The 27,423-nt window shown below is 35.9% G+C and overlaps 2 protein-coding genes across 2 annotated transcripts; one reads left to right on the top strand and one right to left on the bottom strand.

The window, feature by feature from the left end:
- Positions 1 to 4,536: 4,536 nt before the first annotated feature.
- Positions 4,537 to 6,404, bottom strand: LOC125247026 (piggyBac transposable element-derived protein 3-like). Its single transcript, XM_048158192.1, has 2 exons — positions 5,877 to 6,404; positions 4,537 to 5,835 (listed from the first exon to the last, which is right to left on the bottom strand). The coding sequence occupies exons 1-2, from the start codon at positions 6,402 to 6,404 to the stop codon at positions 4,537 to 4,539; spliced, it is 1,827 nt and encodes a 608-aa protein (XP_048014149.1).
- Positions 6,405 to 8,843: 2,439 nt separating this feature from the next.
- Positions 8,844 to 23,987, top strand: LOC125248035 (beta-1,4 N-acetylgalactosaminyltransferase 2). Its single transcript, XM_048159610.1, has 12 exons — positions 8,844 to 9,050; positions 9,194 to 9,311; positions 10,861 to 10,917; positions 11,020 to 11,157; positions 12,991 to 13,097; positions 14,474 to 14,511; positions 14,723 to 14,903; positions 15,405 to 15,491; positions 17,215 to 17,396; positions 17,481 to 17,624; positions 22,888 to 23,113; positions 23,612 to 23,987. The coding sequence occupies exons 2-12, from the start codon at positions 9,202 to 9,204 to the stop codon at positions 23,791 to 23,793; spliced, it is 1,452 nt and encodes a 483-aa protein (XP_048015567.1). The 5' UTR covers positions 8,844 to 9,050; positions 9,194 to 9,201; the 3' UTR covers positions 23,794 to 23,987.
- Positions 23,988 to 27,423: the final 3,436 nt, after the last annotated feature.

Here is a 27,423-nt window from a genome sequence, read left to right as displayed (position 1 = left end):
TCTCGACCTTTTTCTCGAAATGTAATGATTTTTTTCTCGTAATTTAATGAGTTTATTCTCAACATTTTATCTCGACTTTTTTCTTGAAATGTAACGATTTTATTCTCGTAATTTAATGAGTTCATTCTCAACATTTTATCTCGACTTTTTTCTTGAAATGTAACGATTTTATTCTCGTAATTTAATGAGTTTATTCTCAACATTTTCTCTCGACCTTTTTCTCGAAATTTAACGATCTTTTTTCTCGTAATTTAACGAGTTTATTCTCAACATTTTCTCTCGAACTTTTTCTCGAAATTTAACAACTTTTTTCTCGTAATTTAACGAGTTTATTCTCAACATTTTATCTCGACCTTTTTCTCGAAATTTAACAACTTTTTTCTCGTAATTTAATGAGTTTATTCTCAACATTTTATCTCGACCTTTTTCTCGAAATTTAATGATTTTTTTCTCGTAATTTAATGAGTTTATTCTCAACATTTTATTTCGACTTTTTTCTTGAAATGTAATGATTTTATTCTCGTAATTTAATGAGTTTATTCTCAACATTTTCTCTCGACCTTTTTCTCGAAATTTAACGATCTTTTTTCTCGTAATTTAACAAGTTTATTCTCAACATTTTATCTCGACCTTTTTCTCGAAATTTAACAACTTTTTTCTCGTAATTTAATGAGTTTATTCTCAACATTTTATCTCGACCTTTTTCTCGAAATTTAATGATTTTTTTTCTCGTAATTTAATGAGTTTATTCTCAACATTTTCTCTTGACCTTTTTCTCGAAATTTAACGATCTTTTTTCTCGTAATTTAACGAGTTTATTCTCAACATTTTATCTCGACTTTTTTCTCGAAATTTAATGATTTTTTTCTCGTAATTTAATGAGTTTATTCTCAACATTTTATCTCGACCTTTTTCTCGAAATTTAATGATTTTTTTCTCGTAATTTATCAAGTTTATTCTCAACATTTTATCTCGACCTTTTTCTCGAAATTTAACAACTTTTTTCTCGTAATTTAATGAGTTTATTCTCAACATTTTATCTCGACTTTTTTCTTGAAATGTAACGATTTTATTCTCGTAATTTAATGAGTTTATTCTCAACATTTTCTCTTGACCTTTTTCTCGAAATTTAACAATCTTTTTTCTCGTAATTTAACGAGTTTATTCTCAACATTTTATCTCGACCTTTTTCTCGAAATTTAATGATTTTTTTCTCGTAATTTAATGAGTTTATTCTCAACATTTTATCTCAACCTTTTTCTCGAAATTTTATGATTTTTTTCTCGTAATTTAATGAGTTTATTCTCAACATTTTATCTCGACTTTTTTCTTGAAATGTAACGATTTTATTCTCGTAATTTAATGAGTTTATTCTCAACATTTTCTCTTGACCTTTTTCTCGAAATTTAACGATCTTTTTTCTCGTAATTTAACGAGTTTATTCTCAACATTTTATCTCGACCTTTTTCTCGAAATTTAATGATTTTTTTTCTCGTAATTTAATGAGTTTATTCTCAACATTTTATCTCAACCTTTTTCTCAAAATTTAACGACTTTTTTCTCGTAATTTAACAAGTTTATTCTCAACATTTTATCTCGACTTTTTTCTTGAAATGTAACGATTTTATTCTCGTAATTTAATGAGTTTATTCTCAACATTTTATCTCGACCTTTTTCTCGAAATTTAATGATTTTTTTCTCGTAATTTAATGAGTTTATTCTCAACATTTTATCTCGACCTTTTTCTCGAAATTTAATGATTTTTTTCTCGTAATTTAATGAGTTTATTCTCAACATTTTATCTCGACTTTTTTCTTGAAATGTAACGATTTTATTCTCGTAATTTAATGAGTTTATTCTCAACATTTTCTCTTGACCTTTTTCTCGAAATTTAACGATCTTTTTTCTCGTAATTTAACGAGTTTATTCTCAACATTTTATCTCGACCTTTTTCTCGAAATTTAATGATTTTTTTCTCGTAATTTAATGAGTTTATTCTCAACATTTTATCTCAACCTTTTTCTCAAAATTTAATGACTTTTTTCTCGTAATTTAACAAGTTTATTCTCAACATTTTATCTCGACTTTTTTCTCGAAATTTAATGATTTTTTTCTCGTAATTTAACGAGTTTATTCTCAACATTTTATTTCGACTTTTTTCTCGAAATTTAACAACTTTAATCTCGAGATGATTTTATTTTTTTATTATTGCTTGGCCCTAATCCTCTTCCATACTTCCTGAGCCTTGAGATGAGCCTGAGCCTTTATTTTTTTCTCCAATTGTTGTAACTGTGTTTTTCTAAAGTATTTGTTACAATAAAAAATTGTGAGAAAATAAAAATCTGATCAAATGATGATTTAATCATCATACAGTGGTCTTATTCCCTGATCTTTAAATATTGTCTTTTTTTTTCATGTAATCATATGATATGCATAAGATCCTATTCTTCTTTGATATTTTGAAAGATTTTATCCTTGTACAGAAATTAGTCAATTATGTAGATTCACACAGACATCAAGATTCTGCGTATGATCCTTAACAATGGTGACAAAATTTTCAGATAAACAGATCAACTCTGAACATCACAAAACAACTCCACATCGTGACAGTCTCTGAACGTTCTGGGAATGTTACAAAGTTCTTAATACCAGTGGACGTTCTGAGAATGTTCTGGGAATGTAAAAATTTTAGCGGGACAGCCTGTCACCTAGTAACGTTCCCAGAACGTTCAGAGACGGTCACGACGTGGAGTTCTTTTAAAGGTCCCATTTTTCGTGGTTATTTTGAAGCTTTGTTTGTGTTTCTAGTGTGCAATATAACATGTGTTCATGTTTCGCGTGTAAAAAAACACAGTATTTTTCACATAATTTACTTATCTGTATACCGCTGTTTCCACTGTCATAAAAACAGGCTGATGACTTCCTTGTTCTATGAAGTCCCTCCTTCAGAAATATGTAATGAGTTCTGATTGTGCCAGCGGTTCCTGTGTTGTGATTCGACAGCAGCTTAGCGCTCCTTGCCCGGAAAGGTCACGCCTCTTACCATAACGTGGAGATGCATGCGCTCAGTGTTATTGTAAACATGTCTTTAATTTTACCCTATCAATTTGAGCCGGAATCAGACCCGGTGATTGGACTGCGGGATGAAAATAACAGCGTTTCAACGACATGGCGACAAACACACTCTACAAATGCAACTCTTGTGTATTCCTGTGGGCGGAGGTTAGTCAAAAAACTGTTTTAGTGACGTCATTAAAGAAGGAAGTAGAGGGATGTAGTCCAAACTGGCCGTTCGATGTAGGCGACTTCTGTTAAATAAAATATCTCGCTTGGCATTGAACTTTGAGCTTTAAAATTTTACAGATTTTATTTATACTCTAACAACAACATTACACACTAACTAAAGTTTGAAACATGGGATCACGAAGAACGGGACCTTTAAGGTTTGGGGAACGTTATTTGGTGGACCTTCAGGGAACATTCAGGACGTTCTGGGAATGTTTAGGGGACTATTACTACAGGACGTTCTGATAACTTCCCAAATGTCCTCTTTGTAACGTTCTTGCATGACCATAAAATAACCAAAATGGAACGTTCCCCTAAACTCATATCGGGAACGTTATTAAATGACCAACAGAGGACAGTGTGGGAACGTTCTGTTAATGTCCTAAATGTCATCATTGTAACGTTCTTATGTGACCATAAAATAACCAAAATGGAACGTCCCCCTAACCTCCTGAGACCCGAGAGTTTGCCTGGTGTGCATTTTATAATTGTTCTTGCTATTTGGGACATGTAGGACCTAATAAGTATAATACCTAAAATTTGTTTTTGTACAGGAAGTCGTTTTTGCAGAAAAAGATGTCCTCATGTGAGGACAGTGGGTCTGTCATAACTTTTTGAAATATTATTTGCTGTTGGGGCCAGAGGGTCCTAATTATTCAAAATTCAAAATTTCAGCTTAATACAATAAGTAGTTCTCTCAAAAATGAATGTCCTCATATGAGTACAGTGGGTCTATCTTACTGTATGACACACATAGACTCCATTGGTACAAAAAGTTAATTTGACACATTTTCACAGTTTATTTTAAAATGTAAACATCAGAGTGTAAAGCCTACATAAAATGTAAACAGCCTGAAACATGGCTAAAATGTAAACAACCTGAAACATGGCTAAAATGTAAACAGCCTGAATCATGGCTAAAATGTAAACAGCCTGAATCATGGCTAAAATGTAAACAGCCTGAAACATGGCTAAAATGTAAACAGCCTGAATCATGGCTAAAATGTAAACAGCCTGAATCATGGCTAAAATGTAAACAGCCTGAAACATGGCTAAAATGTAAACAGCCTGAATCATGGCTAAAATGTAAACAGCCTGAAACATGGCTAAAATGTAAACAGCCTGAAACATGGCTAATAAAACAGCTAAAGTGCAAACTGTAACAGTACCAAACAGTTGAATTCAGTCTTTGAACTGTGGCTTTTTTTCTAACTAGCTGCCTCTATCTTTCCAGCCTGTCTGGAATAGCCCCTATTGGCCGGTGTGAAATGCTGCAAAGCAGTTTCGTTCACTTTGCAAGCACAGATGCACATTGCATGTCATGCATCGCACACGGGATTTCCCAGTGCAGCCTTGTGCTCTGCAACGCATGGGGTTTTTCAAGGCCACCATCTCCGGGAGATGAGCAGCACTGGAACGGACTGAGATATGGGGGATTGGAGCGACCCGAGATTTTTTGCCTGGTGGTGGAAGGTGTCCGTTCTCATTCTCTTCTTCTCTGACATGAGCACCTTCATGAAGAACATCACACTTGCTGAGGAATACCTGAGCCACTACCATGCGAAACTCAAGAAACTTCATGATAGATTTCCTTGGGGTGCCATTTTCCTGGTTATCTCTGCGATACAGCAGCCAGCTGTTGGCAAGGGCAAGATCCATGAAATGCATCAGCATGCGAATTGTCCACTTCTTCGTCCGCACAGACATTCGGTAGTAGCTCATCATTCTATCTGACATGTCTACACCTCCCATCTTTGAGTTGTACTCGCGCACGATGCTTGGTCTTGTCACGGTCACATACTTTTTTCCCTTCTTGGACCACCGCTGGCAAGTATCTTCTGGCTGCTCTGAGTGAACAGTGGAGAGCATCACAACTGGCTTGTTGTCGTACCACTTGACCACGCATAGTTTCCCATCTGCCCTGGTTACTGTGGCGACGGCACCTCTCCCTTGGTGTTTCAGGGTTTTGTCATCGGGTAACTTGTTCATTGCTTGTTTGACTCGGCCCTTCATCACTGTACCAGTAAGATAAATATCATCCTTCAGCATGTGGTCAACTGCTTGTATGGTGGTAAAGAAGCGATCACAATACACTTGTGTGCCAGCAGTGAGGGTTTCGGAAAGACGTTTGATGACTAGTGTTCCTAGACCCAATCCATCTGAGTCCTGAACCTTCGAAGCCAGGGTTTTTGAACCTTGATAGACTTCAAAGTCTAGCACGAGTCCATCCACAGATGCCAGCACAAAGTTCTTCATTCCCACTGGATTTGGCTTTAGTGGCACGTATTGTCGGAATGGACAGGCCCCTGTAAACGGGATCATCTGCTCGTCTATTGAGACGCATTCTGGACGAACCTGAAGGCGGCAGCCGGTAAGTATACGGTCCATAAAAGGCCTCACCTTCCAGAATTTGTCGGTTTCCCTCTTATCTTCTGATACATCATAGTCAATAACTACTTTCAGATGGCTCCTAAGTTTGAAGAAGCGATCACGTGACATTGTGTTACTAATGGCGGGGATTTGTAGGGCATTGGACCAAAACATCCTTATCTGTGGATAAGGCACGCAAGACATCAAGATTGCTGCTCTACCGAAGTTGAGAGAGATCTCCCAGTGTTACCCAGTGACATGGCATTTGTGCAGTCAGCAATGAGTTTCATCAGGTCTGAGTCAATGTACTGCTCCACATAATCCAGTGGCTGCCATCCTGTTCGCTCATCTTTCAGTCCATCATCTCCATCCTGAAACTGGACCAAATTTGGTCTAAATGGAGCAGACCTCCAGCGTTCTCCACGTCCAGCATTCCTTGGTTCTGGTCTGAGCTCTCCATGTCTCTGATCTTCCTCATCCAGCTCATCATTCTCAATATGCTGTTGTTTACGTCCACGTCTGTGCACTTGTGGATGATTTGGCTGACTTTCATTCTCAGAGTCAGTATCTTCAGCTGCATCAGGTGGTGTGTACTCTTCACCGGAATCATCTCCTGATGAATCAGGTGGCGAAAAATCAGGATGCTCATCCATGAGGTCAACATCTTGTAAAATGACTTCGTCCACAGCAGGATCATTATCTTCCCCATCTGAGAGGTCCTCCACCTCAGAGTTGTTTGCAATTGCCATGAGCAATTGTTCTGCTCTTGACAATGAAAGTTTAGCTGTAATAACGTAAAAAAAATTAGAGATCCAGCTGGGGTTTGAGTAGGCCTATCTGCCGATATCTGATATTTACTAGAATGATTTGCCAGGATTCTAGCATGATTCACCTTGATAAACCATATTGTAGTATTATTTATGATTTACCATGATTTACTCTGGTCACACACACACACACACACACACACACACACACAGACAAATGTTGTTGTTTTTTCAATGCTAATGCGTCTAAATCCATCTAAATATTCCCATGTTTAGCTAACCACATGGTAGAAAAAATAACGTTATATAGTCCCAATGTCCTCAAACGAGTGCTTCACATTTACTGATGTCCTAGAGTGCTACTATTACTAAAATATGTCAAATTTTAATCCCCATATGATGATAGAGACAGTATTGTACATAAATACATTTGTTTCATTCATATAATTTGAATAGATTTTTTACCTGGGTCATTTTTCTTTCGGGAACTGGAGTAGAAGTTTTTTGCTGATATTCCAGCCATTGTGTTCTCACTGACAGTGGTGTAATGTTGTGATATCACCACAAGGTGGTGTGGGCAGTGTCCCTAAATGTGGCCAACAGGTCTAAGATTTACAAAATTGACTATCATTGTGTCAAGAGGCAAAAATGTAATGTCCTCATATGAGGTCGCAGGGTCTCAGTAGGCTAAAGTCATATAAGGAACCTTAAACTGCAGCACTTTCAGACGTTTTAGGAACCTCCCGAATGTTCTGTAAAGGTTTAGAATTTTTTTAATCTCCTTTTGAGAACTTTTAGGGAACGTTGCGCAAGGTCCTGAGAACGTTCCCACACAGCAAGGGACTCCTAGGCGCATCCGCATTCAAGTCGCCAAACACACGTGACTGTCACATCCGTTTTGGCGCAGCCCAGAGGATCAGGTCCGCATCCGGACGACGCCATAAATTCTATTGTCAATCAGCGGATCCTGAGCGGACCCATGTCGGATCCGCGGACGCGCACGCGCCTTTACTGTAACGGTTGTATCAATTTGCGGGTCCCAAACGGACCCGCCGCGGAGGTAAGGTTTTAATCGCGGATGCAGCGCGGAGCCAAGGCGGGGTCCGCGATCCGCCTTCGTTACAGATCCGTCACTGCGCGCAAGTGGACTCCGATACGGGTCCGTTCGCAGCAGAGGTGGAAAGTCCAGGGGTCAGAAAGTGAAAGTCCAGGGGTCAGAAAGTAAAAGTCCTGCCATATTTTTTTTTCCACCCACTGAAGCGGTGTTAAAGTTAATGAGATAAATAAGTGATTAATTGAGTGATGATTGACCATTATTGAAGACACCTGATGATAACAAGCAGAATCACCAAAGGAGAAAATCACATTTTTTTAAGATACCATCACAGAGGTCATGGTTTGCTTTAGTTGGGCTCTTGACCCTTGACTTTTTAATATTAGAATTTGTTTGGGTTGTTGTAACTGAGTTATAGCAGCCAGACAAGCAAAGAGGAAAGATGGTCAGGTAATGTTGGTTATGTTTTCACATAATCATTATTTGATCTGAACTCATTTAGAGCCCAATCTTTGAGTTAGATTCACATTATTGATTACAGCAGCACTGTGATTAAACAGAAGATCAGCTTTATCGATAAAATATGAAGGATTTCTTAAAAGTTGTTCTGATCAAAAAAATAAAATAAAAAATCCTGTCTGTTAGGCACACACAGACATCAAGAATCAGCCTGTGAATCTCAACGACGGTGACAAGCAACATATTCTGATCAACAGATCAACTCTGAACATTAGAAAACAAGCTACTAAAAAGTCCCATAAAAACAGCAAAAAACAAAATAGTGAGAATAAAGAAAATTACTAAAACAATTCAGCTCATAATTTATTCATGCAGCAATGCATGATGGGAGCCGTGGATGAATTTTGATTGGTAGCACCCAGAATGCACTGCAACATGCCTAATTATTCTCACCATTGTTGAGATTCACAGACTGATTCTTGATATGCGTGTCTAAATGTAAGCCTTTTTTTTTCTAAGAACTTTTGATGAAACCTTTGAATTATTTTGAAAAAAAAAAAAAAAAAAAAAACTGGATCTTGTGCTGTAGAGTCACAGTGCTGCTGTAATCAATAATGTACATCTAACTCAGAGATTAGGCTCTAAACGAGTTCAGTGATTCAGATCAAATAATTATATAAAAACATAACCAACACCACCTGATCATGTTTTAACTTTGCTTGTCTGGTTGGTTTTAATGCAGTTAAAACTGCTCAGGTAAAATCTAATGTTAAAAAGTCAAGGGTCAAGAGCCCAACTAAAGCAAACCATGACCTCTGTGATGGTGTCTTAAAAATTGTGATTTTCTCCTTTGGTGATTCTGCTTGTTATCATCAGGTGTCTTCAATAATGCTTAATCATCACTCAATTAATCACTTAATTATCTCATTAACTTTAACACTGCTTCAGTGGGTGGAAAAAAAATATGGCAGGACTTTTACTTTCTGAGCCCTGGACTTTCCACCTCTGCGCGATACCTCCGCGGTGGATCCGCCACGGAGTCCTTTTGCTGTGTGGGTTGCCTTCTACTTGAGAGAGTCCTGCCCCTCCCTTATTCACCTGCTGCTCTACACCAGGTAACAAACACCTCTGCTAGTATCTTTAAACATTGCTTTATTTTGACTCTTATTAGCGCAGTTTGATGTTTCAACGATTCATTCCTTTAAGTATAAATATATGCATATATAACATTATTTTAACCATGATTGAATCATAACAGATTTAATCATGCACGGAATCCGCAAAACCTTATTCATCCTCATTCTTTTAATGGGTTTGCTCATGTTCTTTTATACTGACCGGGAGTTTTGGAGTAAAACTTCAGCACAGATATTAAGGTAGGTCTATGTTTCGTTTTACCTACATCACTCTGTACCTGAAATTACCATTAAAATGATTTTTGCTGTTGTAACCTAATGTGTTCCTTTTGATTGGGTCAAATTAAATCTTTTTGTTTTTACTTGGATGAATAACAGTCGATTATGACGTTATGGTTTTAAATAGGGGATTTTAAAACGTTTTGATGTCTGATGTGATAATGCTCTTAAATTGGGCTACTGAAATGTAAGGCAGAAATATTTTCACGTCGATCTGGCAAAAAATCTAATTTCACACTAATTTCAAAAACAATTAGACACTGATAAAACATTCACTGTGATGTAATATTAGAAATTGAAAAAAATCGCAACAACATTGCAACAAATTAAATGCATTTCTCAATTTTTGAGTCTTTTACGCAGCTAATTTTAGGCTACAAAGAGATCATATGTCAAGAAAACACTATAAATGCGCTACAAAGACTGCACTATATTTGCCTTTACGAACGACAAAGGGAAATAGAAAAATGCCCCAGATAACGCGCCAATAAATAGCCTACTTTATAGACCTTACAGTTTCACTCAGTTTGAACTTTGTTTTCCTGTTTGCACCATGTTGGATTTGGATTTACCAGTGCAAGTTATATCAAACTCTGTTTTGAACTTTAATCTTCTTCGAGCGCTTTCTACCACACAACCGTGACAGAAGACCTGACCTATTTAGTGTTTCTCGTGTTTCACAGGGAAGTTGTTTGGAAATTATTAACAAATGCCCCGCTAAATGCCACAATTGCAAGAACTATGATGGCAAATACAAATAAAGGGCTTTTTTGAATTATGTGTTCTGTTTTAATGATTGTTATTATGAAAACCCTGGATTATTGATATCCAAAAAGATAAATCATAAAGAGCCATGATGTAATGGAAGCAATATCTGTTAAGAGCAGAAAATAGGAGTTTTTAATAGAAGAAGTGAAGTTAGCTGAAGGTAAACTACTACCAATGCACTTGAAGTAATTCCGGGAAGGCTCCAGATATTTAAATAATATATAACTTCATATCTGTGTACCATTGCAAACAAGGAATTATGTTAATTATTAATTATTTGCAGCGATCAACTTTTCATATGTGGTTTATAAGAACACACACACACATTTTGCAAAAAAAATAAAAAATATATAAAATAAATCTCACAAGGTAGATGCCCCATGGACTCCCCCAATGTTTAAAACAAATCTATGCCTTTAAGCAGTCAACAGATGGTAAAATGAATAAAACAAAAAAATAGCTGCATATTTGATCTTTAATTTTTAAATACATTGTGATTTTTTTCTCTCTAATTCCAAATCTCGCCTGACAAATCACACGAATGAACCCTACAGGAACCATATTACAAACAAAAATGTTATGAGTTATTTCTTATAGGTAACACTTAATGTCTTAAAAGTATATTTAATGCTGGTGAGGGAAGAAATTGGAGATGATTCACTCCTGCTTTGGTTTTATTTGGTTACAAGTCTATGTAAATTGTACTCAAATATGTTTTTTGTTTTTTTTCCACTCATACAAGTTTCTCAAATTTGCAAGTTCTCAAAGATCCAGAGATTACAGACTTCCCCAAAACAAAGTGAGTAGATTTAATTTCACTTTGATATGCAACCTAGAACCTGTAACTTATTTGTTTTTTTAAATGTATTTTCATGGTTTTTTTTTTTTTTTTATGTCTCAGTATAGGGCCTTTTCATAATGAAAATCCAACACCCTGTACCTGCCAAAAGACTGCGTCTGCAAACCAATTTGTGCCAGAAGATGAGCTGGATGACTTGCAGAAACGCCGGGCAGAGGAGTTCAGACAACACCAGATCAGGTTCCTCTCAATTCATCTGATCTCTTCAGTGTGGCGCAAAATCAGCCACACCCTATCAGGGCCGGGTCTAGGGGAGGCAATGCCCGCCCCCAGATTCCTCTTGTGCCCCTCTAACATCCCCACAATACTCGTTTTTTTGTGATAGCACGCAAAACGTAAAAAATATATTAACACTAAATAAGTTACACACGTAAATTACTAGAAACATTGTGCGGTTGTATTTTTCTGGCACGCATCCCTTCACAGTTCTCCCTCACAGACACGCTCAGCACTTCAGGTGCTCACACCATTGCCGTAATTATAAAATTTCAACTTGTAAAAAGCATTCATGTCCTTATCCAAATCCTTTTTGTAAGCAGTTTTCCAAGGTATTTACATACCTTATCTGATCACTTCTCAAAACAGCCATTGACGATCACATGAGGTGACATGTGGCTCCTTCATAAATGCGCTCTAGTTTCTATTTAAACGCATGCACACCACTGATACATGGCTACACCATTATGGAACACTTGGAAATTTAACTTGGAATTTTAAAATTGTGATTTCCAAGCCATGAAAAATCTCAAAAATAAACTGTTACAAATGGTGAAAACATTTACCGATACCCCAGAAGGAAACGATGCATTAAAATTCAGGGGGTGTAAACATTTGCACAGGATGGTTGGGGGGGAAATTGTTTTTATTTTCTCTTCTGGAAAGTATTTTATATGTAGCTTTTGTAGGGCAGTACTAATGTGTTGTGTTACCTTTAGTGAATGTCTGCAGCTTTTGATCATCCAGGTAACAACACACACTATTAAGAATCAAGTATGTAACTTTTGAACTGGATCTTTTGTGTAAATTCAGTTATTAATATGTCTTGTGGTCTTTATTTTTATATAGCCAATACAAAAATCACATAAAATCACTAAATAACTGAGCACAACTCTATAGAAATGAACTAAAAATAGGGGGGAAAAAACAAGAAAAGGAAAAAATTATGCAACCAGGTCTTCTAATGGTTTACATTTCTTCAATGACCCAAGTGGTCTTTTTCCACTTTTAAATTTGAACATTCTTAAAGATTTAGAGTAAATTCAAAATTCTTTCTGAAAAACAGAAAACAATGGCTTTGTTTTAAGGCACTTACAGTTATGAATTCAGTTTATGATTTTCCCAAAATGAAAATATTGTTCAGTAGAAATTGAATGTGCACATCTTCCATTATTATACCAAAAGTTGTCATTTTTAGAAAATGAAGAAATCAAATTAATTGTAATTTTAAGCCATTCGTATATGTTAGACCAAAAATCTCTAAACAGTCAAAAAACAAATGTACTGTTGTTTCAATGTCAGAATCACAGAAAGTACAACTTTTGTGATCAATATTAAATCTGTATCTAAGAAGTTCTAAGGATGGGTAAATATCCTTAAAATTTTTAAAATGTACTTCCTTAGCTTTGGGAGTATTGGAAAGGAAAGATACAAAGTTCTTAATTTATTAATCTCTTGTGGTCTGTATGTAAACAAACAATGTGACTTGAACTGTGCATATATTTAAAGTTCCTCTCAAATTACTTTTGGTGCAAGAAAACAATCCTAATTAGCTATAGTAGTTAAAAATAGTAGTTAGTTTGTGTCTATAAAACAAACTATCTATGGGATTATCCACTTCCTTGTTGCCAAAAATGTCAAGCACATGGCAAAAAGATTTTAATTTTATTCATATGAAAGTACTAAAATGTAATTTTTTTTCTTTGAAAATGATTAGGCCTATTGTATTTTAAACGTGTCATTTATAAATGAGTGTCCCATAGTGGGTTAACTAAAATAGTCGCATATGTTTCCCAGGACAGGGAAAGAAAACGATGTTCTTATTCTCGCCCCTGCCAACACCCCACTCCAGTATCCAATCAGAGGATTCAGAGTGACTCCCATGAACAAAACACTCATTCCTGGTGAGTCTGATTTCTGCTGATCTTTTATTTGATTTCTGCTGATCTAGGCTTTCTCAAACAGGTCAGGTTACAGAGAGACATAATGAAGATCTTTTGATGTGTTTGAAAGAAGTCTCTTCTGCTTACCAAGGCTGCATTTATTTGATCAAAAACACAGTAAAAACAGTAATATTGTGAAATATTATTACAATTTAAAAGGGACATAATGCCCCTTTTACAAGATGTAATATAAGTCTCTGGTGTCTTCAGAATGTGTCTGTGAAGCTTCAGCTCAAAATACCCCACATATCAGCTTGTCAAATTTGCCCCTATTTGGGTGTGAGCAAAAACACGCCACTTTCCAGAAGAGGGCGGAGCTTTAACAGCTCAGGCTTCAGTTGCTCAACAACAACAAAACTGGAGAATCTCACACAGCCAAAATGAGGATTGTCAGTAACGGTGTTCAGCCTTACATTGTTCAAACCGGAGTCGACACTGATGGAGAGACTCAGGAAGAAGTTACAACTTTTAGGACGTTTCTGAATGGTTAGTGGATAAATTTATGTAGTTGCTGTGAAGTTGATTTAGCATGTGTCGTCATGTTAATCTTTTGTGCAAATCCAGTGTTGAATTGATTCTCATTTGTGAAGCAGTCCGGCATAAAATGACGGCATGATAACAACACTCTACTACAACAACTCTTCCTCTTCTCTAAAGCAGCCCAACATGACCTCGCGCCCTTTGATGGGTGTTCTCGGGGGTGGGGTTTATGTAAATGTTGGGGTTTGTGATGTCACACAGTCCTTTAGAAAGCAATTTCTGTAAAAGAAAATATCTCCCTTTGCATTGAACTTTGAGCGTCGTAACTTTGCAGATGTTGTTTATGATCAAACAGCAACATTACACACTAACTAAAGTTTCTGCGCAATAAAGAGTCCTGAAAAAAGTATGGTTTGGCAAAAAAAAATATTAAGCAGCAACTGTTTTCAACATTGATAATAAGAAGAACCATTATTAATAACTGAGAACTAATAACAATTAATTATAATTAAGTATCAAATCAGCATGATTTCTGAAGGATCATGTGACGCTGAAGACTGGAGTAGTGATGCTGAAAATTCAGCTTTGATCACAGGAATAAATTACATTTTACAGAAATTGTATTTTGTAATTGTAATAATATTTATCAATATTTTTTGTTTTACTGTAATTTGATCAAATAAATGCAGCCTTGGTGAGCAGATAAGACTTTAAAAAAAAAAACATTTTAATGCAAACTTTTAACCAGTAGTGTGCAGTATATAAATAAAAATAGTTGCTTTTATTGTTAAGTATACAAATTCAATATGACATACTATTAATGCATCTATATTAATTGAAGCAATGTATCATTAAAGGTCTAGCGCTGCAAACACAAAACAGAGCAGTTTACAAGGTTTGTTCTGCTGAATATGGTTTTCTTGTTAAAGGTGGCAGGGTTTTTTATCTCAATCATTAGTTTGTTTCAGGCGGTCTCTGTATGGGGGTCTACTGTGTTTTTCCTTCTTTTATTTGATATTGTTAATGTGGGTGATTTTTTTTTTTCTTAAAGGAGTCATGATGTTAAAGTGAATAAAATGAGCTCATAGGATCTGAAACCTCTCCAGGTGTCTCTAAGGGTGCAGAAAGGGCTGCTCTCAGTGCTGGATGTTCAGGAGGGTGAGCAGGTGGACGGCCAAAATGAGGAGCATCTCAGCATCTCATCCAGCAGCCTCCAACAGCTCAATAAGCTGCTGAGCAGAGTGACCTACACCAGCACCGTCTACCACATCAAGACCCAAGACCTCGGTACGCAACCTGTGACTTAAAGGGATAGTTTTTCTAAATTTAGTCATTATTTACTCTCATGTCATTCTAAACCTGCATGCTCCACTCGTCACCATAATGGGAAACCCCCCAAAAACCCACATAACAGAAACTCTTCTAAAATGGGATAGCAAAGCATTAAACATTACTAAATCCCTCACTTAACACTAATCTTGCTCCAAAACATTATATAACACTTAATTTTAGCATTCATTCTCCCTTTCGAGTGTCATGGCAAAGCATGCTGGGAAAGTTCCAGCCCAGTTTCAGGTAAATTTAAGTTTGTCTAAATGAAAACAAACAAGTTGATAAAACTCAAAACTATGAAACAATTCAGATTGCTTAAAACGTGTAAGTTCCGTGAACTCAAAAGGAAAAGAATGTTGAGTGAACTAACCTGAGTTCAAACACTCAAACCAATTCATTATTTTGAGCGTTTGGGTTTATAGTGGAATCATTTTACATATGTTTTCATGTCTTTAGCGTACTTCTCTTTTGAGAACCATGAAGTCATATTCCCGATAGAGATCAGACGTTTGTCAGTTCCTGTTCTGTTTGACCCGGGCAAAGGTGAGCTCAAGTGTTAACATATTATCTAATATAATTAGTTTCTGAACAGTTTTATTTTTTTATTTTAGTTAGTTTTAATTTTATTTGAAGTTTTAGGAATTTTTGTCTGCTTTGGTCATTTTTTTTTTTTTTTAAAGATTTCTATTTAGCTTTAGTTCATTTTTAAGTAAGTTTTAGTAAACTTTATTTCTGTTAGTTTCCAAACAACTTTTTTTTTGTTCAAGTTTGTTTTTCATTTAATATTTATGTTTTATTTCAGCTTTATTTCAATCAATGAAAATGATTTTTAACATATTTAGTTTTAGTTAACTACGGAAGAGGATTAGGGCCAAGCAATAATAAAAAAATAAAACCATCTCGAGATGAAAGTTGTTAAATTTCGAGAAAAAAGTCGTTACATTTCGAGAAAAAAGTCTAGATAAAATGTTGAGAATAAAGTCATTAAATTACGAGAAAAACGTTGTTAAATTATGAGAACAAATTCGTTAAATTATTTTTCTCATAATTTAATGACTTTATTCTCAACATTTTATCTCGACTTTTTTCTCGAATTTTAACGACTTTTTTCTCATAATTTAACGTTTTTTCTCAACATTTTATCTCGAATTTTTTTCTCGAAATTTAACGACATTTTTCTCATAATTTAACGAATTTTTTCTCGTAATTTGACGACTTTTTTCTCGTAATTTAATGACTTTATTCTCAACATTTTATCTTGACTTTTATCTCGAAATTTAACGACTTTTTTCTCGGAATTTAACGAGTTTATTCTCAACATTTTATCTCGACTTTTTTTTCTCTAAATTTAACAACTTTAATCTCGAGATGGTTTTATTTTTTTATTATTGCTTGGCCCTAATCCTCTTCCGTAATTAACAGTGGTTATGATTCCATCCTATAAAAGCTTTTTTCTGTCACAAAATAAAAAAGATAATTGCGACTTTTTAGTTCATAAATTTATAAAGCAATTGTGAGAAAAAAAGTCTGAAATGTAAGATATAAACTTGCAATTGTGAGACATAAGTCAGTCTTTTTTTTTGTCCCTCAGAACTGGACTTTATAACTTGTAATTGCGAGTTTATATCTCACAATTCTGAGAAAATAAGTCAGAATTGCGAGATAAAAAGTCGAAGACGTGCATAAACTACAATGGAAACGTATTTACCGTATAAATCTTGCATGACTTTGTGTCAAAACAGGATGTGATTGGATAACGGGACTAACCAGTGGACCAATCGAAATGCCTGTCATCAGAATGATTTGGTTTAATTCCCTCCCAGAAGCCTCTCAAACGATTGCGTTTCCAAACACCAGGCATCTGAATGCAAGACACATTAACATGGGAGCGTTTATTGCTTTTCATCTGCTTGCTTTGAGGTGCAATTCATTTATGATGTACGAAAAAAAAGAGATAAGCAGCTTCCCTGATTGCAACACCTTCCATTTCAGATATATTGTGCCTATTTCTCAGACAGTGATAATTTTGTTCTCTTAAAGGCATGGGATGGAAACTGTGCTTTATCGCAAATGCTTTATGCAATATTCCAATTTTGCGCAGCTAAATTTGCACCTTTGGATGGAAACATAGCTAGTAACAACACTGAATCTGAACAAATAGAATCATAGATTCTGTATCATGTGAACACAATCACCACACTGACCTGTTTGGGCACATAATTCTCTCTCTCTCTCTCTCTCTCTCTCTCTCTCTCTCTCTCTGCAGATGTAAACTCCCAGGTCACTGTACTAATTAAAGCATTTCTGAGATATAAAGAACTAAAAGTCCTCATCGATAGTATTCGTCGCCTCTACCCCAAAATAAAGATCATTGTTGCTGATGACAGTCTGAATCCAGAGAAGGTGGTCGGTGACAATGTAGAACAGTACATAATGCCCCCGGCACAGGTACAAACGTCAAGTATGTGTTTTAAAATGGAATGTTGCTGTAATTTGCTTGAAATATAAAAGTTATATCGTTTGGCCTTTCAGGGCTGGTTTGCCGGCAGAAATCTGGCATTGTCGCAGGTCACCACTAAGTACTTCCTGTGGGTGGATGATGACTTTGTTTTCCTGAATGAGACGCGTATTGAGAGCTTTGTGAATATTATGGAAGCCGTTCCTGAGCTAGATGTGGTAATTATGTCAATATATCATCTTGATGACCTCATATAAATATAAAGTTTGGACTCTGTAAAAGTTTATTGTTTTTGAAAGAAGTCTCTTCTGCTCACCAAACAGTGTAGTAAAACAGTAATGTTATGGAATGATTTAGCAATTTGAATAACTGTTGTTATTTCAATATAATTTACAATGTAATTTATTCCTGTGATCAAAGCTGAATCTTCAGTGTCACATGATCCTTCCAGTGCTATCTCACGACCAATTCGTACAACCTCACTTGTACGAATTCATACAATTTGTCCTCAGTGACGGGTAGGTTTAGGGGCGGGGTTAGTGGGTTGGTCATTTGTGCGAATTCATACAAAATTGGCAATGCAAGACCCGCCCAATCGGCCCTACGGCAGTTTCCCACAGGACGGGGAAGGTTTCTTGCACGTTCGGTCTTTTTAGTGTGGCAAAGTAGTTTAATTCCAATTAAACTATTATCTGACTCCATTTTGTTAAAATGTCAATTCATTATTGATCATTTATATCATAATTTAGACATCTGATTATTCTATTTTACTCTTTACTTTTATTGTTCTCGTCAGGGTCGCACAAGGTCCTCGCAACAGCCATTCATTTATTATGCGGGCCCACGATCACAAATTCACCAGTCTTGGTCATAGACAGAGGTAACTGACTATCCTATTTAGAGGGTTGCTCCCATGCTCACTCACTCTAGAGAATTTATTTAGTCCCCATAGATCTGTGTAAACTTGAATTAAAGCAACATTATCTCTAGTCGGAGGTCATAACCACTACTCCAGATTTAAGCTGACTAATACTTTCTCCAATAGTAGTTTTGGCATGGTCATGCCATGGTTTCCCATGTACACTTAATTAGAGTAACACATTAAACAGAGGTAAGGCTCACCCTATTTAGGTTGGTCAGTCAACATTCTGTTGCCCTAAATGGAAATTCCCTTCATTATCCTTCACAGTCTAATTACACTTGAACTACTGCCAAGCGTTAGTCAGAGCTGTAAATCTCAGTTGGCACGCCCCAATGCTCCACTCAAAACTGGACTTTAGTTCGTTAATAACCTGATGCAGATTTGCGGTAACAATGGATACATCGTAATCTACTGAAGTCAATCATTTCAGAGTAAGTCAGAATAAAATCAAATGTAACTTATTAGTCAGGTAATTACATAATCAATTCAAATATGATAAATAAAAAGCATCAAATGCTCAGAAATAGAATAAAAGATGCATACCTGACATTAGAAAAATGCACATTGCTGAGTGTCCTGGACACTATGTACATGTACGAATTGCCGTGAGATTGGGTTGGATCCTTCAGAAATCATTCTAATGTGCTGATTTGACATTTCTTATTATTATCAATGTTGAAATCAGCTGTGCTGCTTAATATTTTTGTGGAAACCATGATACATTTTTCTTCAGGATTTTTTAATGAATAGAATGTTAATTAGAACAGCATTTATTTAAAGTAAAAATCTGTCAACTCTTTATCAATTTCATGCGGAATAAATGTATTAAAGGTGCCCTTGATTCAAAAATTGAATTTACCTTGGCATAGTTAAATAACAAGAGTTCAGTACATGGAAAAGACATACAGTGAGTCTCAAACCCCATTGTTTCTTCCTTCTTATATAAATCTCATTTGTTTAAACGACCTCCGAAGAACAGGCGAATCTCAACATAACACCGACTGTTACGTAACAGTCGGGGTGTACGCCCCAATATTTGCATAATGCAAGCCCATGATGTTTCCAACATTATAAAAGGCATTAGACAAGGGCAGCCAGTTAACGTCTGGAGCTGCACACAGCCGAATCATCAGACTAGGTAAGCAAGAACAACAGCGAAAAAATGGCAGATGGAGCAATAATAACTGACATAATCCATGATAGCATGATATTTTTACTGATATTTGTAAATTGTCTTTCTAAAAGTTTCGTTAGCATGTTGCTAATGTACTGTTAAATGAGGTTAAAGTTACCATCGTTTTTCTGTATTCACGGAGACAAGAGCCTGCTATTTTATTTTTTAAACACTTGCAGTCTATATAATTCATAAACACAACTTCATTCTTTATAAATCTCTCCAATAGTGACAAGCCGTTAGCCACGGAGGACGCCTCAAATTCACTCGAATAAAACTTTAACATCCAAATAAATATTTTCATTCGAAGCATTACAGCATTAAACACTTGCATTTGAGGGTTATATTAGCTGTGTCTATGCGCTGTATAATCGATTTGGCAGGGACACTAAGGGGGCGGCGCCGAGTGTAAATCAGTGCATTGTTAATGATGCCCCAAAATAGGCAGTTAAAAAAATTAATTTAAAAAAATCTATGGGGTATTTTGAGCTGAAACTTCACAGACACATTCAGGAGACACCTTAGACTTATATTACATCTTGTGAAAGAACGTTCTTGGGCACCTTTAAAGGGGACCTATTATGCAAAATTCACTTTTATAAGGTGTTTGAACACATATGTGTGTCCACAGTGAAACAACCAGGTTATGATAAAATCCACCTGCTCCTTTTTTTTTTATAATCCCCATAAATCATAAACAGTCTCTCCAAATGAGCGGTTCCAGATTTTCCTTATGTAAGAGTAAGGGGAAGCCCCACCCATGACTGGCGACAGTATCTGCCCTATTAACTTAGCTCAGATGTACACAGTCTGCCTTGTTTATCTTCTCGACAGAGCATTCAACAGCAGCATTCAAGTAAAAATGTATTCTTATTAAAGCTAATAAAGTTATTCAGTCAAGAGCAGTGAGATTTTTCTGTTTTTCTTTTGTTGTTTGGTTCACATTAACAGCATATACAGCAGTAGGTCCTGTAAATTATGCTGCTTTCACTTTAATACACAGATCTAATATACACATGATTTCTTTTCCTCCCGTTTACATTCACAGACATATCCGACTGTGTTTGAGAACTTTGTGTTTTTGACACAACCTTGTGTGTATCTGACAGTTTTAGTGCAATAAGATGTGAAAGAGAAATAAGATTAATACTCAAAGGATGCGCCGTCTGACAGGCAGCTTTCTGTGCGCGTACTTCGGATGTGTGCACTCAGAAAACCATATATCAGGAGTTTAAACTGTTATGGCTATAAAACATATAAAAGTGGGGCATAATAGGTCCCCTTTAAATTCTTAAGCCTGAGACACTAAGTCGACGATCGGCTGTCGGGCAATGTTGGACCGTTTTTTAAGTGTTGGCTGACTAAGTTTTCCCGCGGTGTTGTGCAACGTTGGCTCTAGTTGGATGTTTTTTTTTTGGGCCGATTCAGCATCGAGAATGGGACATTCTAAAACGCTTAACGTGAAAAACGCTTAATGTGTCTTAATGTACTAAGACAGTGATTTTTAGATGAGCTCATCTGATTTTTTGCACATAGTATACTTTATTAGTATGAATATTTAGTAAGTTTGGTCTGTTAAAATCACTGTCTTAGTACATTAAGCCACGTTAAGCATTTTCTTATAACGGTTTTCTATGGGAGGAAATGTGTTATTAAACGTGTTAAGATCATATTTTGGGCTCATATGATTTTTTGCACAGTATACTTTATTAGTATATTTAGTGAGTTTGGTCTGTTAAAATCACTGTCTTAGCACATTAAGCGTTTTTCACATTAAAGGTCCCGTTTTTCGTGGTTTTTTGAAGCTTTGATTGTGTTTATAGTGTGCAATATAACATTGTGTTCATGTTTCGCGTGTAAAAAAACACAGTATTTTTCACATAATTTACTTATCTGTATACCGCTGTTTCCACTGTCATAAAAACGGGCTGATGACTTCCTTGTTCTATGAAGTCCCTCCTTCAGAAATACGTAACGAGTTCTGATTGTGCCAGCGGTTCCTGTGTTGTGATTCGACAGCAGCTTATCGAACCTTGCCCGGAAAGGTCACGCCTCTTACCATAACGTGGAGATGCACGCGCTCAGTGTTATTGTAAACATGTCTTTAATTTTACCCTATCAATTTGAGCCGGAATCAGACCCGATGATTGGACTGCGGGATGAAAATAACAGCGTTTCGACGACATGGCGACAAACACACTCTACAAACGCAACTCTTGTGTATTCCTGTGGGCGAAGGTTAGTCAAAAAACTGTTTTAGTGACGTCATTAAAGAAGGAAGTAGAGGGATGTAGTCCAAACTGGCCGTTCGATGTAGGCGACTTCTGTTAAATAAAATATCTCGCTTGGCATTGAACTTTGAGCTTTAAAATTTTACAGATTTTATTTATACTCTAACAACAACATTACACACTAACTAAAGTTTGAAACATGGGATCACGAAGAACGGAACCTTTAAGCGTTTTAGAATGTCCCTGGAGAAATGACCCTTCACTGAGAGTTTGATTGACAGGCTATCTAACCAATCATAATGCTGAATCCGCCATTTTGTCCGACAAAGCAGTCAGGGCAGTTAGTAGTTTAACGTTGGTGAACTTGAAAAAGTATGAGTAGGCTACTGCCTTCTTTCCGCGGTTGAAATGTGGTTCGTGTTTATTTGATGCTATAAATTAACACTACAGCGATCTGCCACGACACATTAAAGTGGTGTGAGAGCGGCAAGTCAGACATAGCAACAGAAACTAAAGGAAGCGGGTCTTTGCGAACGGTCAATTGGCGTTGGGCAGTCAGGTAAGAGAGAGAACTCTGATTGGCTGTTCAGTTTAGTGAACGAGTTGAAGAAGCACGAGATAATAGCAAAACAGTGAGCAAACAAGTCAAGGCGGTACAGACAGAAGACTGTTTTAATTTTACGTCATGTACCCGAGTGTTCCTGGACGAATGTTAAATATTAAAATGAATCGAGTGGAATAGGCTATAGAAAGTGGTCTGCATGAATGATATTCACAATGGTACGCATGCTCTGCTTTGTTTATGGTTTGTGTAACTTATCTGCAGCCTGCAGTGCCGGTCTTCCTTTCTGAATTACGAATATAGACGAATATATGAAAAATAGACAGCGATCTCCTTACACGCAGGCTCAGAACGCGAGTGATGGCTGCTAGTTTTAATTATTGCTAGTTCTTTGGCATCGGTTTGGTGTGTACCTACCTTTTGAAAAAAAAAAAAATCTTACTGACTCCAAACGTTTGTATATATATATTTTACATCTAAATATATTTTATATTAATTTCAGTCTTATTTTTATGTTTGTGAAAGACCTTGTTTTTTTGACATTCTGTTTTGTAGCGATGATTCATTCATTCATTCTCTGTCTCTCCATCAGGTTGGTGGTCAGGTAGAAGGAAATCAGTTCTTCTTTAAGCTGCAATATGAGGAAGGGAGCAGTGAGGAAGGCGGCTGTATCACGCGTGTCACTCGTACTCACGCGCCTCTGCCAGGTTTTGACGGCTGCTTCTTTGCAGATGGAGTTGTCAATTACTTCATGGGCCGGACAGAGGCTGTGAGGAGGGTCGGTTTTGACCCGTTCCTCAAAAGAGTGGCTCACTCTGGTAGGTGGACTTCAAAGTGTTTATTGAAAACATCCAGATCAGATTAAGTCACCTGATTCATTTTGAATGAGGTCTTTTGTCTGCTTAAAGTGAAACAAGAGAAGAGATAAAAGAGATTTATGGTATCATGACTTAGGTCATCATAGCTCATTTAATACATGGACGTAGATGTAGTACAAACAAAGCAGGCAATCTGGATTTACAAACCAGTTTATGACAAATCTTACGTTAATGGTGCTCATTCATGATGAACAATCTATGGACATTTTTTTTTTTTCTTCACAGTTATGCCATAGAAGAACATTTTTGGTTCCCCAAAGAACCTTTCAGTGAACATTTCTTAAAAGAACCTTTTTTTTTCAATCTAAAGAAACTTCTGTGCAATGGAAAGGTTCCATGAATGTTGAAGGTTCTTTATGGAACCATCAATGCCAGTAAAGAATTTTTATTTTTAAGAAACAAGAATCTGTTGTAATTTTTTTCCTCAATTATATACAGAATTCTTCATTGACGGACTTGGAGATTTATTAGTTGTCACCTGCAAAGGTCTCAGAATTGGTCACCAAAAACGCAGTCACGACGACAAGTACAGTTCCTTCAGGAATCCTCCCAAAAGTGATTCAGAAGCAAAAATGACCCACCATTTTTTCAAGAACCATCTAAAATGCATCAAATACTAAGGAGCATCTGAGGTTAAATGTGCTGTTCCTCACACCTTAATAATTATTATTTGTTTTTGTTTTTTTATTTACTCTATCAATCAAAGGCTTGGACACATCTACTCATTCTTTATTATGACTGTTTTGGTAATACGTTACAATAAGGTTCCATTAGTTACACAGTAAAATCCCCAGAGTTAAATCAACTCTGCTCAGAGTACATATGGTCCCTCTCTAAATAGTGTTAAAATAACACTGAAGCAGAGTTAAAGTTAAAGAGATAATTAAGCAATTAATAAGGCTGTGACTGAAGTCAGTTGTAGTTCTTGTGTTTCTCTTTTCTTCAGTGATTCTGCTTGTTAACAGCAGGTGTTCATCACTAATTCAGTGTTATTTTAACACTATTTAAAGAGGGACCATATGTACTCTGAGCAGAGCTGATTTATCTCTGGAGATTTTGCTGTGTAAGGTTAGTTAATGCATTTACTAACACTGAGCATTGCAATACATTTGTTACAGTAAAAATACAACTGTTCATTGTTAGTTCGTGTCCATTAAATAATATTAACAAATACAGCTTCTAATAATGTATTAGTAAATGTTGAAATTAACATGATCTCAAAATAATAAATGCTTTATAAGTATTTTTCATTGTTAGTTCATATTCGTTCATGTTAACAAATGGAACCTTATTGTAAACTGTTACCACATTTTTTTTTTTTTTTTTACATTTTATAATAATAGCAAAATAATCAAAACTATAAAATAACACAAATGGAATAATGAGAATTATTTATAGAGATCAAAACATGTTAAATGAACTTGAATTTGAGCTTCTTCTTTGTATAGTTTCCAGCTCTGTTCACTCTAAACATCCACTTAACCAACTTCATGCATCCTGGGATGTTTTTAAACACTATTTAAGTTTACATGTATGTTGCACAATTGTTAGCTTGACTTTTCCTTCAATATCCACTCCATGTTTTGTTTTTACTTTAAGTAATATGCGTTGGATCTTGTAACCAAAGAGCATTTGAAATGTTTATGAGGTAGCAGGTAATGTACTCAGGATAATGAATGTGAAAATGATAGTGTTATTTTTATTGCTTTTCGTAGAATGTAATTCATAGGGTTTTTAATGAACTGCTTACAAACTTAATTAAGTGTGCATTGCCGAATGTTAAAGTTACACTAAATGAAGGTTGTTAAAAGTGTAGCCAAGTTAATCAGGGGCACCGTCATCGGTTTGTATAGTGGTCAGCTGATATTACCACGGGTAACTTTCAAAATGGGAGTCCACGCACTGTGTTGAGATATTTAGTCCGCGATGTAATGGAGCAATGGGTGCTTTTTAAACTGCCCTCAGCTACGCCACACCAACATGATTTGGGTAGAAGATTCCAGATCACCTGAGGGCTTCCTGCACAGCTATTCAATTTAATGAACATACTTAAGGCAGATTTACTATAAACAAAGCTTTACTTTTGTTTAATTCATGGATTTTGGTCTCATTTGATTTCCCTCAAAAGTAGTATAAATTACAATAAGCAAGGCTGTAAGTAATGGCTTAGCTAAACCAATCCAATATATATATATATATATATATATATATATATATATATATATGAGATGAGATGAGATGGTACATATATATATATAAATATATATATATACCGACCATTCAGCATCCAACTCAACATAACCAGCATGAAAGCATTTAAAGCACACATCTAAAATTAACAGAACTTGTTATTCCCTTCCAGCGACCAACAACCACAACATGACTTGGCTACACAAGTTTACAAAACTCAACATATTTACTGTATATAAAGCAGGTTATATTGCTGGGTCACTTTCATATGACATCCAGGCTCTCACTCTCTCTCTCTTTCTCTCTATTTATATATACAGACACAGTATATACAGTATGCTTACAAAATGTGTAAATTAATTCTATTAAACTGGTATGGCAGGTTAAACTGTTCACCTGCATATCACCTGCATTTCTCTACACAGTCAAACTGCATTTGCATCCTTTATGTAAAAAAGGCCCATATATAAGCAAGAGTTGGTTGTTAGTCTCCAGCAGCAGAGCAGCTCCAGACAAACAATGACATTCAAAACTATCCTGTTTCTATAGCTAACATTACAACAAGAGCATATCTTGGTTCTGTGAAAATTGCAAAACCGATGTTACTCACTGGAGCATATCCTCTGCATACGTTTTCAGGCCTTTCCGCAATTTCTCAGAAATTGGTTACTTCACCTTTAAAGGATTAGTTCACTCAAATAAAATTTTCCTGATAATTTACTCACCCCCATGTCATCCAAGATATTCATGTCTTACTTTCTTCAGTCGAAAAGAAATAAAGGTTTTTAAAGAAAACATTCCAGGATTATTCTCCTTATAGTGGACTTCAATGGGCACCAAATGGTTGAAGGTCAAAATTACAGTTTCAGTGCAGCTGCAAAGGGCTTTAAACGATACCAGATGAGGAATAAGAGTCTTATCTAGAGAAACGATCGGCCATTTTCGAAAAAAATACAACTGTATATGCTTTATAAACACAAATTATCGCCTTGCACTGTAATTTTGACCTTCAACCGTTTGGAGGCCAGTGAAGTCCACTATAAAGAGAATAATCCTGGAATGTTTTCATCAAAAACCTTAATTTCTTTTCGACTGAAGAAAGAAAGACATGAACATCTTGGATGACATGGGGGTGAGTAAATTATCAGGAAAATTTTATTTGAAAGTGGACTAATCCTTTAAGTGTCCGATTTGTATTTATTTTTTAAAATCTTTAGGACTGTAAAGTCACCGATGCCACCAAAGAGGGTCACCAGTCCTTCAAATGTGCCTTCTCTGTTTACTTGATTCTGTTGTCATTTTGATCAAATACATTGTTGTGCCAATAAAGAGTTAATTCTCTGTTGTCATTTTATTTTTTGAGAAAACAATATGTGTTAACTTTCTTCAACATTGTTTAATTCATTATTTTTACATTCCCGCGTTGTCCCATGCCGCATCCACACGACAGATGACTTGCACCCAGTTCGCGCTTAGCAGTGTTGCAAAATGTTAGGTTAACCTAAACCATTTGTGTTGAGACTACACAAATAATTTATGTTGCATTGATTGAAACTGGGCAGAGGATTTCTAGTTCCCAGCATGCTTTGCGTAGGGATAGATCGGGACAGTAAATGTTGAAATTAAGTGCTGTTTAATGTGTTTTTTAGGAAAGGGAAATCCCTTTTAAAGTTTGATGTTCAGTTATATTTGACATTTAAAAGAGTTTATGTTATGTCGATTTTTATGAGGTTACCATTATGCTGAAGTGTAGACCTTGCGGTTAGGCTCTGGGTGGCTACATGAAATAAATCTATGTTGTTCTCAACAAGCTTTAACTGTGCTAAAGCCAGTGATGAGAAGTTCTTTACCTGATCATTACTTGCATGCTACAAATGTTTCGCAGAAAACTTAAGTAACTCTGCACAAGGGTACCAGGATCAACAAGAGTGAATTATGTTCAGGAAACATTCACAGAATACGTCAAATGAAACTGGTGTGATCTCGTTCAGTTAGGATGAATTTTACTCATCAGCACAATTAACCTAGCTTAAGTTCAAATAAATCAGTTCAACTGTGTG

Source organism: Megalobrama amblycephala, linkage group LG15, assembly GCF_018812025.1.
Source record: "Megalobrama amblycephala isolate DHTTF-2021 linkage group LG15, ASM1881202v1, whole genome shotgun sequence".
Classification (NCBI taxonomy): Eukaryota; Metazoa; Chordata; class Actinopteri; order Cypriniformes; family Xenocyprididae; genus Megalobrama; species Megalobrama amblycephala.
This window is presented reverse-complemented; position numbering and strand designations above follow the sequence as displayed.

Bases quoted from the DNA above. Each gene is read 5' to 3' on its own strand.
- LOC125247026 (XM_048158192.1), bottom strand. From the start codon at position 6,404: ATGGCAATTGCAAACAACTCTGAGGTGGAGGACCTCTCAGATGGGGAA. The intron at 5,836-5,876 runs GTAGAGCAGCAA...CCTTATCCACAG, and splicing joins GGAGATCTCTCTCAACTTCG to ATAAGGATGTTTTGGTCCAA.
- LOC125248035 (XM_048159610.1), top strand. From the start codon at position 9,202: ATGCACGGAATCCGCAAAACCTTATTCATCCTCATTCTTTTAATGGGT. The intron at 9,312-10,860 runs GTAGGTCTATGT...CACTCATACAAG, and splicing joins ACTTCAGCACAGATATTAAG to TTTCTCAAATTTGCAAGTTC. The intron at 11,158-12,990 runs GTTCCTCTCAAT...TATGTTTCCCAG, and splicing joins TTCAGACAACACCAGATCAG to GACAGGGAAAGAAAACGATG.